This window comes from Ochotona curzoniae, unplaced genomic scaffold (assembly GCF_017591425.1).
Source record: "Ochotona curzoniae isolate NIBS_2020 unplaced genomic scaffold, NIBS_Ocur_1.0 contig_2688, whole genome shotgun sequence".
NCBI lineage: Eukaryota > Metazoa > Chordata > Mammalia > Lagomorpha > Ochotonidae > Ochotona > Ochotona curzoniae.
In genome coordinates, this window is record NW_024465553.1 from 20,375,588 (window position 1) to 20,392,567 (window position 16,980).

The 16,980-nt window shown below is 51.9% G+C and overlaps 1 protein-coding gene across 1 annotated transcript in view; it reads right to left on the reverse strand.

Moving 5' to 3' along the window:
• Positions 1 to 1,065: 1,065 nt before the first annotated feature.
• Positions 1,066 to 16,980, reverse strand: part of SMOC1 (SPARC related modular calcium binding 1) — a 136,821-nt gene continuing 120,906 nt past the window's right edge. The window contains exons 10-12 of the mRNA XM_040975623.1: positions 14,937 to 15,042; positions 6,560 to 6,804; positions 1,066 to 1,283 (exon numbers count right to left, since the gene is read on the reverse strand). Coding sequence (XP_040831557.1) covers positions 1,270 to 1,283; positions 6,560 to 6,804; positions 14,937 to 15,042 — 365 coding nt within the window. The 3' untranslated portion in view covers positions 1,066 to 1,269. The remainder of the gene's footprint in view (positions 1,284 to 6,559; positions 6,805 to 14,936; positions 15,043 to 16,980) is intronic.

Here is a 16,980-nt window from a genome sequence, read left to right on the forward strand (position 1 = left end):
ACAGGAGGAACCTCAGTTTGGATGAAACAAACTGTGTGTAACTGACCCAACTCCTCCCTCAGGCTGCGACTGCTGCAGAGGACAAGGCCACGATGGGGGACAGGCAAAAGCTCCGAGTCAAGTCTCGGGACCTCCCATGGAGGTTTGCAGAAAGTCAGATTTCCTCCCCATTGGCTCCATCACTGGCCAGGACGGGCCTTCTGTCCTCCTTCCCTTCTGCCAAGGCCCATGTAGTTTTTACATCATTCACAAGCTGTACAAAATCATCAGCTTACCACTGAGTCTGCTATAGACTTACTGTACTTTGAGCCCTGTCTATGGTTGCCAATGGCAAGACCAGACCACACGACCTCACAAGGCTAGCACAGCTTGTGGCCCAGATGCTCCCCATCCCTGGGTTAGCCACTAAAAGGCCCTACTGGGTATCTTCTTTCTCCCTTCCTCTCAGGGTAGATGTTGAAACTTTCCTAACACATATTCAGTCAGAATTCGCAGGATGGAAGACAAACCAGGTCCAAGGAGAGCAGGAGGCGATGGATCCAGCGAGAGGTGGGGCCTGTGCTGGCTGCTCACCAGATGTGGCCTTCCCCTCTCCCCTCTCCCCACCTAGGACCAATACCCATCTATTGGCAATCCAGTGTCCCTTGAGCAGGGCCCGGGGCCAAGTGTGTCAGCAACTTCACCAGTTAACAGCACAGAGCAATGAACGCCAGCGGAGAGTGGCTGGAGTCGACAATACCATCGCAGGCTCCCAGCTCTATCTGCACGGCAGTCAGTCTCCAAACGGAATCTGGGCAGGCTGAGGACGGAGGCTTGTGTTCTAGAAGCATCCCTTCCACAGCAGGGAGAGGGAGGGGGGTAAACGAAGAGCAACGCTATCGCCTGTACAACAGAACTATACAATTTACATATATATTTATGTACAGTATATAAATCTCTTTCTTCTCAGTTCCAACAACACCCTTTCCCACCCCCCTCCCGCCCCACAAAAAAAAAACCCTAGGAGTTGTCAGTAGCAGATCCAAAAACTTATGAGAGAGAACCAGCAGTCCGTCTTCCCTCTCCTTTCCCCCTGTGGTGTTAGATACTGGTGTTTAAAAATGAAACCAAACGCAAGACACGCAAGGAAGAGTTACTGAAAGTGCAAACACGGTGGGCGTCATTTATGTTACAGGGGAGTGGCGGGGCCGCAGGCAGCACTGGAGGCTAGGGGTTCCTTGGCGCATCCTGTCCCCTTGACTCTGCACCTGCGCTCTGCTGTCTGGCTCCTTAGACGAGGCGTCCTATGGGGAGAAGGAGAAGGGTGCAAAAAGAAGGCAGGGAGGGAAGCAAAGAGAAGTTAACGTTGGGTGTATGAGAAATCTCCACTAGAATGGCCTTCTGCACCTGCTGTCAGATACAGGCTGGGTGAGGCACACTTCTAGATGTGCAGATCAGCACATTCGCCCAGCACATCCATTGTCACTCTCAGGTACCACGATGGCAATTGAAGGTTCCAGAGAATGGGGGTATGCTGGCACAGCTTGGGGCTGTGGGTACCCTGTGCAAAACCCCCTACCCCCTGGGCTGTGTTGACATGACAGGTGGGAGGGCAAAGTCCTCCCATCTTGGGCCCTCCACAAAAAGAGCAATGGGAAACAAGAGTCTAAGAGCCAGCCTTCCTTCTCACCAAGCTTCCTTGGGGTGGTGGGGATGGTGGCGGTGTGTGGTGTGAAGAAGGAGCCCCAGAAGAAGGCAACTTACTGAGAGGGTTTGTGTCTGCTTGCTTTCCCTGGGGGAGGCTGCCAAGGCTAGCACCTGCAACGCATAGAACACATGACACTCTGGGGACCTTCACCCAGGGAAGTGCTAAAGCTTTGCACGCACCTGGGTCCCAGCCTGGACTGGACAAAAGGCTCGGGAAGAAGCCAGGAAGCGTGGGGCTGGGCTTTCTGTCCTGTTTGTTCTGTCAACCTGGCTTAAGCCAGAAGAAAGAGGGACAAGCCATAATCTTGCAGGTGAGGTTACAGACGCAGAAGGCTTAAGCGACAGGCCCTAGGTGAGTCACGGTAGAACCAAGCTGGCTACCCCATATCCCTTCTCTGCCCCCTCAGCTGACTGCTCGTCCCAGTATGAACAGAAAGGATTGCGATATATCCGAGGAGAACAGAATTAAAATAATTTTGGTGCAAATGAATTTTGAAGCCCACGAGTAGCTTTTCCTAATGCACATTTTTTTCATGAACTTTTTGAAGATTCCTCATAGCTTTCAGAACCTTCTTTGCATCAGCACAAACTTGTCTTTTCAATCCTATTTCCAAGCCCCCTCCTACAGAAAGAAAACCTGTGGCAGCGGGACTGAGACATGGGAAGCAAAATGGGTCATCAGATATAAAGCCAGTTTGTACCACAGTGCTGCTTCATGTACACCCATCCCTGAACCCTCATAGTGACTTTACACAACAGTGATTAAGTTACCCCCAGGTTGTGATGGTGGGACTGAGGCTTGGAATACCCAGGAGCCTCACCAGGCTGGGCACAGGCTTCACATGGAGAAGCAAACTCAGACCCAACATGTGGCCAGGGAGGGCAGAGGAGAGGATGAGCCAGGGTGGCCAGTATCCTCAGGCAGGTCAAAGGGAGGGATGGCATTCCTGAAATATAGAGGTTCTCACCCCTCTTGCCTGCAAGGTGGTACCAACAACTCTGACACAAGCACCAGCCACTTCAGATACAGGCCAGGATCTCAGAATATCTGGCCAACAACCCAGTGCCGGGTTTTGGTTAGTACAAGAAGCCAAATTTCCATGGCATATCCTAAAGTTTAACCTCACACATCCCAGACTATACTTATTAAACTCCACAGCCTGTGGTCCACATACCTCACTTTTACCCCTACTTAGCCTCTTGCTAGCCACCAGAGGGCGCCACAAGACACCAAATGGCCAGCGTGTAGGGCTCATTGCCTGGAGCCACCACACAGACAGGTGTACTTACACTGAGGAGAAGGACAGAGGGGAACCACCGGCCTGTCGTCTGCCCAGGGGTGGCACCTTCCACTACTCATTTCTTTCATGCGTTTTCTGTGTACCAGGTACTGTGCTGCCTCCTCTCATGACAGCCTCACACCAAATCTGAGAGTTCAGGTAACTTGGCAAACGTTACACAGCATCAAGTGTCAGCGTGGGGACGACAAGCCAGACCTGCCTGACTCTAAGATCTTTTTACTCTTTTCTCTGCTGCCTATGCCTGAGTGAGGAATCCCCAGGCTCCTTCTCATTTCCTCAGGAGCTGTTGGGAGCCCATCTCCTGCTCTGCCTACTCTTTGCTAACAGCATCCCAAGGCCAGGTCTGCTGCCCTGGCTTCCTCATGTGAGCAAGCCAAGCCTGCTCACACCAGGCCCTATCTCTCACTGTGCCGGGCAGGTCCGTTCTCCTGCAGGAGGAGCGCCTGGCCTGGGATTCCTGAGGCTGGGCCAAGAGCCAGCAGGGATGCTGTGTAGCCTGGAGGAAGCTGCTACTTCCCGCCAGGTGTGTGTCTCTCTGGCACTGTGTGCACCTGCAACCACATATACTGTGGTGTGCACAGAATCACAGTGTGGACAGACGAATCCTGATCCATTCCCTGTCGGCTTGGCATCTCCACAGCCACCTGCCCATCCCATTCGACCAACCAACCCTACATCCCCTCTGCTTATCTCACGGCTCCATCCTCTGCACTCCCTGATCACACATGCAGACACTTGTAGCCACAAACATGCACCTGTACAAGCACTGCACAGGCCATGCACAGTCGTACTCACAGGGACACACAAAAAGGTGCAGACACTCATCCCTGGGCATCCCTGGCTGGTGTTCAGGGATCAGCAGCAGTCCCAAAGCTCTCTAGCGTCCCCAGTCCCACCTTTGCAAGCTGGGAGACTGGGCAGTAGATCAGGCCAAGGAGGATGACAGTGGCACTGCCAAGCACCTCCACAGGCAGAGTTTGGAAAAGTAACCTGAAACTCAGCCCTGCCCCAGCAGGGTGTAGGTTGGGAAGGAAGACCCGGATGAGGACTGCTCCCCAAGCAGCACACCCGCACCCCCCCCCCCCCGTCCCTGTGTGCTTCCTCTGGGGTTGCACATCAGCTGGACTGGAAGACACCTGGGCTCTGAGAAGGTTTCAGGGGAAGAGTGGGAATGACCTGCAGTCCCCACGCTCAGCCTTTCTTTGGCTTCTATGTGCAGTGACCATTGGAATTACCAGCATCAGAAGGGGCCAAAGATGGGACTACAGCAGAATTGTGACTTTTTCCCTGCACAGCCCTGACATGCTCCTGGCCAGGTCTGACGTCCACGCAGACACTGGATGGCCTCCTGCCTGTGCACTATGAGATGTGCATCTCAGTTTGAAAGCCCATCTGTCATGAGAACAAGTCCCTCATCCATTCACTCACTCACCAGGAGAATACCTGGGACTTGACCTTCACCCTCTGACATGGAATACCAACATCACAAGTGGCAGCTTAATCTACTATGTGACAGTACCAGCCACCTAGTATGCTTTTAAAAACTTGTATATATACTAATCAATTCCTTCTAGCGTCAGACTGTTTCCTAGGTACTGAGTAAATGAGAAGTCCTGTCCTTGTAGCGTGTATGGCTTTGTGGCAAGAGCCTCCCAGGCTGTCATGCAAATCATGCAATCACGTTCTAAGGCACAACATCCTTTCTCTGACTGAACCCTACACCAGTTTCCTTCTATCCTTCTGAAGCCATAGCTCTCCCCCTGCATCCAGAGGCTCTCCAATCTCACCCTGACCCTTGGCACCCCACTCCCGTGCCTGCCACCTGGACTAACAGCTTTCAGTGTCTCTAAAGCTGGTTCCCGTCTCCACTCCCCATTAGCATCTCTCATAACTCTCTCTTTGACCAGCTCCCACTGGCACATCAGGTGTTGGTTTAGAACAGAGGTTCAAAAATATGTTTGTACAAAACTGAATCATAAATATGTAAAAGGTCATCTGGGCCCTGGACAGTCTTTGGCTGATACTCATCTTCTTTATTTAAAATAACAACTTAAAAAAAAAAAGATTTATTCATTTGAGAGGCAGAGTTAGAAAGAGAAAGGGAGAGACAGATACAGAGCTTCTGTCCATTGCTTCACTCCCCAAATGGCCATAATGGCTGGGTCTGGACCAGATTAAAGCCAGGAGCTTGGAATTCCATCGGAAGCTACCATGCCCTATCAGAGGCCCAAGCACTTAAGATTTCTTCCACTGTTTTCCCCAGGGCACATTAACAGGGAGCTGGATAGGAAACCAGCAGCTGGGATTTAAACTGGCTCTCACATGGGATGCTGGTGTCATAGGCCTCAGCTTAACCCACTACATGACGATGTTGGCCCCAAATGACAGTCCTCTAAAAGTGTAAAAGCTGGAGTGCGCCTCTGGCCTAGCAGTTTTGCAGGTTAGGGAACCTGTGCCCTGTAGCAGAGGGAACATCTGTGTTCCAGACCCAGCTCTGCTCCTTACTCCTTCTTCCTGCTAATGCACACACTGGAGGCAGTAGAAGACGACTCAGGAACTTGGTCCCTGACACCCACGTGGGAAACCTGAACTGAGTTCTAGGCTCCTGGCTTCAGCCTGGTCCAGCCAGGCTGTTGTGAGCATTGGGGAGCAAACCAGTAGATGCTAGGTCCCTTACTATCTCTCTCTGGGTGTATCTGTCTCTAGAATAAATAGAATAAATGCACCAATACTTAAAATACAAATTCTATCACTTTGCCCACAGGCCATGGATTTGATCAGGTGTGTGGCTTGGTGAGCCATGGTTTTAGGAAGTCTTCATTTCCAAGGAGACCCAAAGTTATCCACCCACTGAGTGATGCAGGGGTCCCACAACTTCCTCCACCTGTTCTGCCACATTGGTGCTTAGCAAATTCCCATGCTTTGTTCCTCTTCCTGACTTCCTGGTCTCCTTCCTGCTGCTGAGTATGGTCTAGTGACTGACTTCTAGCCAGTGCAATATGAGGCATCATGTGTGCCATATCCAGAGCTAGCCCACGAAGCTCTCTCCCTCCACTGTTGCAGGCTGATTCCCCCCGGTTCCCAGGGGTGACCCTTGAAGGCACACGGTGACGACAAAAAGACAGAGTCACTCGCAGCCTGGTTCTCAAGGTGACTTCAGGGAGGAATCCCCTTGCCAAGTGGTTTTTACACACACACACACACACACACACACACACACACACACACACACACACCCCATGCTGATCTATTCTATGAGCAAGAGAAAACATCTGTGCTCTGTTGAGCCATGACATGTATGGCTCTACTTGTTACTGTAGCCTGTCCTCACTAATACACTCCTCCCAAGGCACTTATCCCAATGCAGGAGAATATTTATTTAAAAAACAAATGTTTCTCCTGAGTAGACGGAGGGAAGAGAGGGCCCCAACAGTGTGCCCCGCCACTGTATCAGGCATGGCACAATCCCAGGGAATAGTTGTGGAATACGAAGGCTGCTGGTGCTCACTGAATCACTGCTAGTGATGTCAGAGCCCCGAGACCCTGCACAGCACAGCCAGGGGACCACTCACCTTCCTTGCTCACACCCAGGCAGCCCTTCAGCTCAGGCAGGGAGATGACCTTGTCCTTGTTGAGGTCGCAGTAGTCGGTGAAACGCCGGGCACATTTCTTGGGCTTGGCTTTCTTCTTCACGTAGCGCTTGAAGGGTTTCATCTCTCGCTTGTTGATGTCACTGCTGCTGTTGCTGTCCAGCTGGCTGAAGTACCAGTGCACCACGCGCTCCTCCAGGGTGTGGCTGGGATCTGGCTCTGAGAACCTGGGCCCAGAGAACACGGCTTAGGCTCCTGCAAGGGCCGCTCAGCCATCCCACCCTCTCTGCCCGCTCCAGCCCGCCGTGACTCTCTCCTGGGTGGTCAGAGGCCAGGACTCCTACTATAGTTCCAATGTAGTCCCCATCAAAACGTGTGCTGAAGTGTGGTTGCTGAGGAAACGGTGTTGGAACACACAGAGCCTGTAAGACAGTTTAACACCTTTCTTGCGACACTAGGTTAGCTCTCATGAGACTGAATGAGCCAGGAGCGTCTGGTCTCCTCGGTGTCCTTTTTCCTTGGTGCGCACCCATTTTTCCTCCTACTTGCTCCCATGAATTGAAGCTGGATGAAGCCCTCCGCTCACCAGAAGCGAAGAAGTTGCTGTCCCATGCTCTCAGACTCCCAGAACCTCCCAGTAAACCTCTTTAATTTGTAACTTAGTTTCACATATTCTGCTAGAGTGATAGAGAATAGACGGAGATGGCACTCACACCGGACTCCAAAGTCAGGAAGAAATAACTTCTCCAAGCGCAAGACCTCCAGATGCTCTCACGTTGGGGTAGTATCAGGCTGTCCAGTCCCACTTGAGTCTCATGATTGGTCCATTCTTTACACGGGCCCCACCCCCTGTATGCGCACCTTATGTCATGGGCCTTTCTCATCCTCGGCCACAGCCAGGTATGTCCTTGTGCATGATGGGTGCTTAGAACAACTTGGCTAACTCCCCAAAGCAAGCCACAGCTGGATTCTGGGCTGCCCTTCTCCCGGCTCCACATTCACTGCAGACACATGAATATGTGGTTGGATGCGACTGTGGTAAAGGGTGTTCCGTGTGGCCACCACATACTCAGTGCCAGGCCTGGTCCTAAGACATCCAAGCAGGCAGGTGCACCTCTCCCGGAGACAGAGCTAGCAGTACGCAAACAGGCAGTGATAAGTTGAAAGGAAATGTGGATGTTCATGGCCCCTCACTGCCTGGTACCAAGTGAACAGGAATTGAGAGAAAGTGACAGCTGAGATGGATGAAAAAGCCTTTCAAAGCCAGCCAGCCTGGGTCCTCTTAGAGTCTCTCCAGCCTGCAGTTTTTCCATTAAGAGGTCTGGGATGGAACCAGGAAATCATGTGTTAAGCAGCACCCCCAGGGGGTCCTGCTGAGGAATATGGAGCTAGAGTTATCCAGAACACTTCCTACTGTCCAGATGGCACAGCAACAGCCACGTCTGGCAAGACGAGGTGTCTGACTGATTGTCAAGTTACAAGATCAATTTTAAATTTTTAAATTTTTTTGTGCTCTACCTCCCCCACCCAAAGCATTAGGGTGGTAGCTAATATTTGCAATTTTTAGACGCTGCGTCTTTTTCAGAAGGCATGACTGGATGGAATCCCACAAGAACCATGGTTCTTAGTTCTAGGGCTGGGCACTGAGTCAATATCATTCAGGCCCTAGCAGCTTCTCTTGGGGAAGGGGAACAAGTTAAAGTGGCGAGTCGCATACTTCCAGGTGCTAGGCACTGGGACAGAACACGTGCCCACCGGGGTCAGACGACGGGGTGGAGGGACTGCAGTTACACAGGGAGGGGCCTGAGAGCAGAGATTCAGGGCCTGCTTGCACATGCTGAAGCTGTTCATAGTAAGAAAATATTCAAGGCACTTGCCAAAGTCACCCTATTTTCTTTGAGGTTTGCAGAGTTTTCCAGAAAGGAGGGGACCATCTCTGACTTCTTCCCTGTGAAAAATCCATCAAACTTCAAAAGTCAAAGAAAAAGAGTTTTAGCACAAAAAAAATAAAGAGGGAGGGCTTTGTGGCACAGCAAGTTAAGCTACGGCTTAGGATACCCACAATGCAATGCCTGGTTTGAATCTGGGTTACTTCATCTCTCTTTCTCTCTCTCTTTTTAAAGATTTATTTTATTTTCATTGGAAAGTAAGATATACAGAGAAGAGGAAAGAGGAGGAGAGACCAAGAGGAAGACCTTCTGTCCACTGATTCATTCCCCAAGAGGCCACAACGGCAGGAGCTGAGCTGATACAAAGCCAGGAGCCAGGAGCCTCTTTTGGGTCTCCCACATGGGTGCAGGGTCCCAGGCCTCCTCAACTGCCTTCCCAGGCCACAAGCACAGGGAGCTGGATGGGAAGCAGGGCCATTAGGGCATGAACTAATGCTCAAATGGGATCCAGGTGTGTGTAAGGTGAGGCCTTTAGTCACTAGGCTATCCCACCAGGCCCTACTTCAGACCTCTGACCCAGCTTTTGTCTAATGTGCCCAGGAGGTAGCAGATGATGGTCAAAGTACTTGGGAACAACCTGTCTTCTTCCATTTGGGAGACCCAAGATGGGTTGTTTGGCTCTTGGACTGGCTCTGGCTGGTGTGAAAATTTGGGGACTGAACCAGTAAACAGAAACTCTCACTAACTCTCTTCTTCTCTCTTGGTCTCCCTACCTCTCTCTCTCTCTCTCTGCCTCTTCCTTCCTTTCTATCACACTGCATTCCAAATCTGTTGAAAAAAATAAATAAAGATATAAAGCCAGACGTCCCTGTTGATGCCCAGCCTTAAAGCAGTGCCTTTCAATTTTCAACAGGTGCCCTAGGCATCCTGGACTGATGCCAAGAGGGCACAATGAATGGCTCTGTGAAAGGAATTTCTCCCTGGCAGGGCAGACCCAGGGAGAACCTGGGCATCCAGAGGCGGGGGGTGGGGCTGCAGCTAGGTGGAGCCCCCAGCTACCTCTGGCTCTGTGGGACTCTGAAACCAAGCGCAGGGGGTCTTTGCATTGGGTGTCAGGTTATTCCCTGCGTGGCTCACACCTGGTCCTCTCCAGGGCACATAGCTTATGAGTGCTTTCTCCTGATCTTCCTCCGTTTCCCAGCAACAATGACCTGGGGACCTCTCTGCCAGGCACATGCACACCTGGGGGACAGGCATGGAGTCCCCTGCAGGATGCAACGATGCAGGACACAGAGCTCTCCACTCCTCACCCCAACAGCCTCTGCTTTCCCTGGGGACCTGAGGGATGACACAGGCAGTGTCCCCATCTGGACAGTCAGGGACCTTTCCTCTGGCTTCCCTCCCACTGGGAGGCCACCAGGAGAGCCCAAGGCGAAGGTGGCGCTTCCTCTAACCTTTAGGCTCGGCATCGCGTCATGTCTACCTAGGCACAGGAATAATAAGGCTTCAGTTGCTGAGACAGGAAGGGATGAGGTCACCAGCCTGGAGGCCCTGCCAGGGAAGGCTCGCTGCCTCCGACATGTGCTCCCGGGGCTTCTGTCTGTCCAGTTCTCAGCAGCGCCATTGATGGAGCCCCTGTCGTGCTCCCCCACACCTCCCTGAGGGCTATTTTGCAGCAAGAAGCAGCTCCTCCCTGGGATGCAAGTGCTCAGAGTTTGGTTTTTTTTCCCCCCAAGCCAGACAGCTATCATCATTCACACCACTCACCTCCCTTCCCTCCCTCTCCTCCAGCTCTCCCTTCCTGATCCATCTCCCTGCTTGCCCCACTCTCACCGCACCTGGGATTTCCAATCGCTGGCCTTCAATCCCAGTCTCCATCTTGACTACTAGCAACTTTCTGCTGCTATCTTTTAAAACCTCTGTAATTTGCATTTCCACTAGCCTCCGTCCTGGCACCCCTCACTCTCACACAGTCAGCTCCTGCAGACCACTGAAGCAAGGGCTGGCGGCCCTGATACTGAGTTGCCACGGCCTTCCATGGCAACTACAGGCCTTGAGCTTCTCTGCTGTGGATCTCTCCACAGGTGAAGTTCAACTTCTACCCAAAGAAATATCCAAGTTCCTTCAGAAATGGTACAGACAGACACACCCAAAAGGATCCAAATCCCAGAGATTGGAAGCTGACGGTTCAGCTCTGTGCTGGTGTGTGCCGTGAACTCTGGGCACTTTCAGTGGCTACCTGGTTGACTCGCAGCTGCAGGAATGGGAAGACCCTTGCGAGCCAGGTTCGTCCCTGCACTGACCCTCTCCCCATCCCAGAGAAGGGCAGGGACCACCCTTCTGCGGCACTTTCAGTTTTGTTTCTGCACCGTCAGGCTTGCCAGCCTTGGCTGCAATGCGCAGCTGGAGAGCCAAGCCCCATTCACCACAAGGGAACCCGTTTCCGCCAAGAACTGGGGCCCAGTTCTGCTGTGCTCAGCAGTTTCAGACAAGGTAAGGCAGGATGGGCTGCGGGCAGCAGCCAAGCCAAGCAGACCCACAGAGCCCCATGTGCACTTGGGTCTGGGGCACACCAGCTGTGCAGCTAGGACTAGGAAATGCCAAGTCAGCTCCTGCTGGCCTCTTCTTTGTAGTGCCACCGATGGGCAAGACCAGAGAACAGCGAGGCTGGGACCACAGGGGGCCATCCCACTCTCCTTGAAGTTGGCCACCGGAGCAAGGAGAGAGCTCCGCTTCTCTAGAATGTTCAACTGGCTGGGATCTCAGAAATCGTCCTTGGCACTAACACATGCAAGAGAGATCCAGGGAGCAAGCCAGGTCCTGCTGGGAGGGAGGGGCGGATCAGGGAGAACTCAACACCCAAGGGTGCTGTTTGCAGGGTGTTCTTTCCCATGCCCCAGCCCCAGAAGTTTCCACCGACACCCCCAATCCACTTTGCCTATTTTTATAGACTTGGTCAGAGTGGCTTTTCAGCGCTAAATCAGACTAGAAGGCAGAAAGAGGGAGCAGACACCTCCTGCTCTTCCGCCGCCTACATCTGACACATCTGGAAATGCTATCGGTTGCACCGCAGAAGACCAGCGAGCCACCCCTCCCCCTCACAATCTAGGCTCTCCCTGCACCCTGCCCGCCTTGCTCCCACCCAATCCCACTTGCACAGCCCCAGCAGGATGATTTTCCAAAAACACCCCTCGCACCTGGTGGCTCCCTGCTGCCCCCTGGCGTGACTCGGGAGACGTGGCATGATCTGGGTTCTGCCTGGCTCTGCAGCTTCATCTCTGGCTGGTCCATAACCCGCATTTAAACTTAGGCCACATTGCTTCTGACAGGGCCTCCCACACGCCTCACCTGCTCCATATTCTGTATTGTATGGTCCCTCCATTGGGACAGGTTTACCCCCAGCCATTCAAGTGGGGGCGCTGTCCCCTCTGTAAGTGACAGGGCAGGTCAGATATCACCTCCTAGTCAAGCGTGCCCTCAGTCCCATTGTCACCACACTGACTTTGTGGTAGTGCCTGAGGTGCACATGTTTCCCCTTCATCTTCACACATCCCCAGAACCTAAGCAAGGAGCCAGACCAGGAGAGGCTGGGAAACGCCAAGTCAGCCCCCTGATGCCTGAGCTGGTGCAAAGGCAGCACTTCTACGCTAAGAGGACACAGGTCAGGGAGTAGGGGCCAGGAGGAAAACACTTCTCTGCACGGTTCAAACACCCTCCCTGTCCCTTCTTGTCACCGTCTGCCACAGGCCTCAGCTCAAGGACAGTCTCTATTGCCAGAGACCAGCAAGATGCAGCAGGCATCAGAGGGGTGTCCTTACTTGGTGCCTGCAATCCAGCCTCTGACCCTGACCTTGAGGGCATGGATTCTGCTAAATGTGATGGAAAACTTCGGGGAACTTTAAACCAGGAAAGCCAGCAACCCCAACCAGTAACCCCATACAACTGCTTTCTCTCTTTTTCCCTCTCTCTTTCTCTCTCGCTCTTTCCCCCTCTCTCTCTCCTTCCTTGATTTCTAAATTGTTGCTTGGCCCATCTTGTCTTTGATTAAAAGCCCAGCCTTTAGGTAACACAACTACCCATAGCAGTTCCAACCTTTCATTCCAAGCATGGTCAAGCTACGATGAGCCTAAAATGAAAAACACATTTTGGAAGGAATATTGAAAAAAAATTTTTCCCAACTCTAAATTACACCAAAAGAGAAGGTTGGAAGATATTCCTTTCCCAGGACACACAACTATTATAGGGGCTGGTGCAATGGCACGGCATGCAAGTGATTCACCTGCACCCTGGTATCCCATATGGGCGCAGGTTCAAGTCCTGGCTGCTCCACTTCTCATCCAGTTCCTTGCTTGTGGCCTGGGAGGACAACAGAGGATAGCTCAAGTTCTTTGGTCCCAGCCATCCACGCAGGAGACTAGGAGGAAGCTCCTGGCTCCCAGCTTCAGCCATTGCAACCATTTGGAGAGTGAACCAATGGATGGAAGATCTCTCTGTTTCTCCCTCTCTCTGTAAATCTGCATTTCAAATTAAAATAAGTGAATCTTTGAAAAGGCCATTACCAACTTTATAAATTCCATTTTCTATTTTAAAAAGAAGCCCCCTCAGCCTATGGTTGGACTTCCTGGCCTGGGGCAGCAACAGAGCTTGTCCATGTTGCCATTATCTGTGCCAGAACCACGCCACACCCAAGTGCTTGCCTGGGAGCCAGCAGGCTGGCATCTGACAGCTCACACTTTAAGGCTGAGGTAGAGTGGCCCAGCAGGATGCCCAGGCCTGGCATTTTCACCTCCATGCCCTTCTCTTGTATGCTTTCCTTCTCTTCTAAGGCACAGGAACACAGTACCCCTCCCCTGAGCTACAGGAGATGTGGCCCAAGACCCTCAGGCGATGCCTGAGACCACAGGCAGTGCCAAAGTGTCAGCTCCTGGAACCACTGCTACACCCGATGATTTCAGGGGCTCAGGGAAGTGTGAGCACACAGTGATGCTCAGCATCATGTCTTTCACATAAGGAGACTTCCTGCCTTTTTAGGACCAAGCAATATTCCACTTGCCTTTTGGCTGCACATCTTGATCCTAGGAGCGTTTGTGCCGCTCTAACCCAGGCTGGGCTTTCAGGAAGGTGGCCTTTATGAGATCCATGGGGAAGAGGGAGGAACACGACAGCTGTGCACAAAGTCCCGGAGCCTGCCATAAGTCCATACCCAAGGGGTGCTGCACACTGCCGCAGAGGTGTCAGGCTTGGGCCTGGGGCCAGGGTCTGTCCTGGTGGTATGCCTTCCCCTTACTGACACCAGCTCTGGCTCCAGGCAAATGCTGGGGGACTGGCTCCCCTCCCTGCCTGGGCAAGCCACAGGACACTCAGAAGTACCTGCTGTACTGCAGCAAGGAGCCCAAACCCTTCACCCTCCACTGCCCACCATCCACGCCCTGGCCATCAGCTGGCCCACTCCGACTTCATCACTAGCAGGTGGACTCTGCATCTGACGGGATGAAGTTCCCAGTGGTCATCCAGCCTGTCACCACCACCCTCCTCCCTCCCTCCCCACTCTCTGTCCTCTGCCACCCACCTCCTGCTATACTGAGCCACAGAGGGGTGCTTTCTTGGGATCACGATGCTTCTTCTTTCTTCCAGGAATGACCCTCTCAATGTCAGATTGGCTGAGTCCTACCCATCTATCCTTCAAAACTCACCTCCACTGGCACCTCCTCCAGGAAGCCTTCTCTGATCCCTCAGGCTGAGTTAAGCATCCTTTTGCCATTCGTCCACCTCTAGTCCCAGCACTCCACACATAGCTTGCTAAGTATATACCCTGGTATAGGATGCTTTCATTCAAAGGAAGGGGGCATTTCTCATATTCCTGTGTACTGAGTCCTAATCCCAGTGCCTGAATCATCACCCAAAGTGCTAAGTGGATGCCTGCCTGCAACCAGCTGACCAGATGGCCCTAGCTAGCGATGTCCAGCAATGCTGGTCCCAGGGGGAGAGTGTGTGTGTGTGTCAGCCTCTAATCGGGTTAGCTTCATGCCACATCTACTCCTAAACTAAGTGTGACTCCAGTTCCTCAGCCCAGAGTCTGCTGGTGTCTCCAGAGATCACAGAGGCAGAAAGTTCCCGGTTCTTGGAAGAGGAGAAAGCTGCCAAGGGCAATGTACTACCCCCATCGTCTCTGCCCCCGGTGGACACCCTTCATCCTTCCTCCCACTCAGGGCTCTCAAGCCAACACATTCCCTCTGCGACTGCACAGCTGGAGCTTTCTAGACAGCCCTGCGAGTCATAGTTCCCAAAGGTCAGGACAGGAGAGGGGCTGGAAGTGTGTCAGCAGAAGAAACAAAGCCACAGGGACAGTTTCAGGAAAAGGGCAGACTTCCTGCTCTTGTCCCCTGCAGATCCTGCCCACGCTCCTAATAGCATAAGACACAGGGAGCCCCACCTCCCGCTACCAGGCTCAGTCCTGCTCACATTCTCACCTCCCACCTCCAGTGGGCGCTGCTGAGTTAATGGCCTGAACCATGTCGGTGGTGAGTGCGTCCAGGAGGCTGGTGATAAATTCCAGTTTCTTCTCTTCTGGACAGCCTAAACGATAAAATGAGTCTGAAGACAGATGCCAGACAAATAATCAAAGAAACAGCCTTTCTCAACTATCATGCATTCCCAAACCTCTTGAAGTCTTCCTTGTCCAGCCAAATCCACTTTCAGGATTGTTTACTGCTCAGATGATTCTTATAAGCCCCCTAATTCTTCTAGCCCCGCGAGACGATAAGACCAAGTGGATAAAAATGCTTAACATTTTCTTCCACTCCACACATTTTGGCTGAGAACCAACTTGAACACTTTGTTCAACACTGCAGACACAACAGTGAACAACACACAGGGCCCTTCTCCTTGGGAAGCCCAGACATTGGAGACTTGAGCAGACGGGCACGACGTCACCCTGGAGCGTGAAGAACATTGCTCAACAGGTGAGGACCAGCCATGGGGGCACACGAGGCGGCAGAACTCTCAGTGGCTGGAGCGGGCACTGCAGCACAGCAAGTTAAGCCAGTGTTTGCAACGCCAGCACCTCCCAACAGAGTGCTGGTTTCAGCCCTGGCTGCTCTGTTCCTGACCCAACTCTCTCACACTGCACCTGGAAAGGCAGTGGACAATGCCTGATTGCTTGAACCCCTGGCATTCATGTGGCCAGGCGTTTCAGGCTTTTGGCTCAAGATCTGGCTGCTGCAGTCATTTGGGAACCAGCAGGTGGAAGCTATCTATCAATCTGTTTATCTATCTATTATCTAATCTATCATCCATGTATCACTTTGTGCTGCCTTTCAATGAATAAATAAATCTTAAAAAAAAAAAAAAAAAGAAACCCCAACAGTAAAAGATGACTTGTTCAAGAACCTCCTCTTTGTTCACTACTCTCCCACACAACCTGGATTACAATTACAAAATGTGCCTGGTAAATACCCCCAAAACTTTGCTCTCCTTTTCCTCACTGCACTATCCTAGAAAGCACAGTGCCCTCCTCAGTCACAGGCCTGTTCTGTATGTACACCCACAGGGCTGGGCATTGCCCGAGATGACACCCAGTACACAATGGGATAGATGGGTGTCCCCAAAAGCTCACAACTGCCAATGGGCTCTCAACAGGGCTCATGATCCTCCTCTCTACCGAAACCCCCCAGGTGTCAGGTTCAACACACGTGGTCAAGAAGGCGTGAAATGCCTGGTGAACTCCCCCTCGCATCCTCACATCACCTGGCTGTGTTCCATGAGAGGTTCTGTTGGAACTATTTATGCCAGAGCACTTCAAAAAGTTCATGGGGAAATGGGATTAAAATACAGATTTTGTTGCAAAGACAAAAATTGTACTCCATACTGGAGAGTTCATGGAAAATACATGTTATGAAAAACTGTTCATGAATTTTAAATCTTCAGGGACTGGTGTCAGGACACAGCATGTTTAACCTCTGCCTGTGATGTCAGTAAACCATATAAGCACCAGTTTGAGTCCTGGCTATTCTGGTCCAGCTCCCTGCTAATGCTGCTGGAAGGCAGCAGAAGATGGTCAAGTGCCCATGTGGGAGATCCAGATGAGTTCCTGGCTCATGGCTTCAACCTCACCAGGGAATAAACCGTGTAATGGAGGATCTCTTTTTCCCTATTGTCTCTCTCCCCACTCTGTAACTCTGCCTTTCAAATAAACAAAAGAAAATATTTTAAAAATTCAAATGTGTGGTACCAAAATAACTTCTCTTTTAATTTCATCCTTCCACAAACACTTTAAACTATCCCAGTATACGGATGGATTCCTCTATTTGTGTATAGTCTGTTCCTCCATTTTGTAAGGCTCATGCAGATGTTGCCCACTAAGTTAAACCAAGCACCAGGCACCTAGTAGAATTTTAACCCCCACTAGGGGAGGAGGAGGAGGCTAGAGGGAGGTACGCGGCCCCATGACTTCTCCCTTCTGACAGGGTGACTACCACACGCTGTGTGGCAACCCTCTGACTTCCAGGACTCATT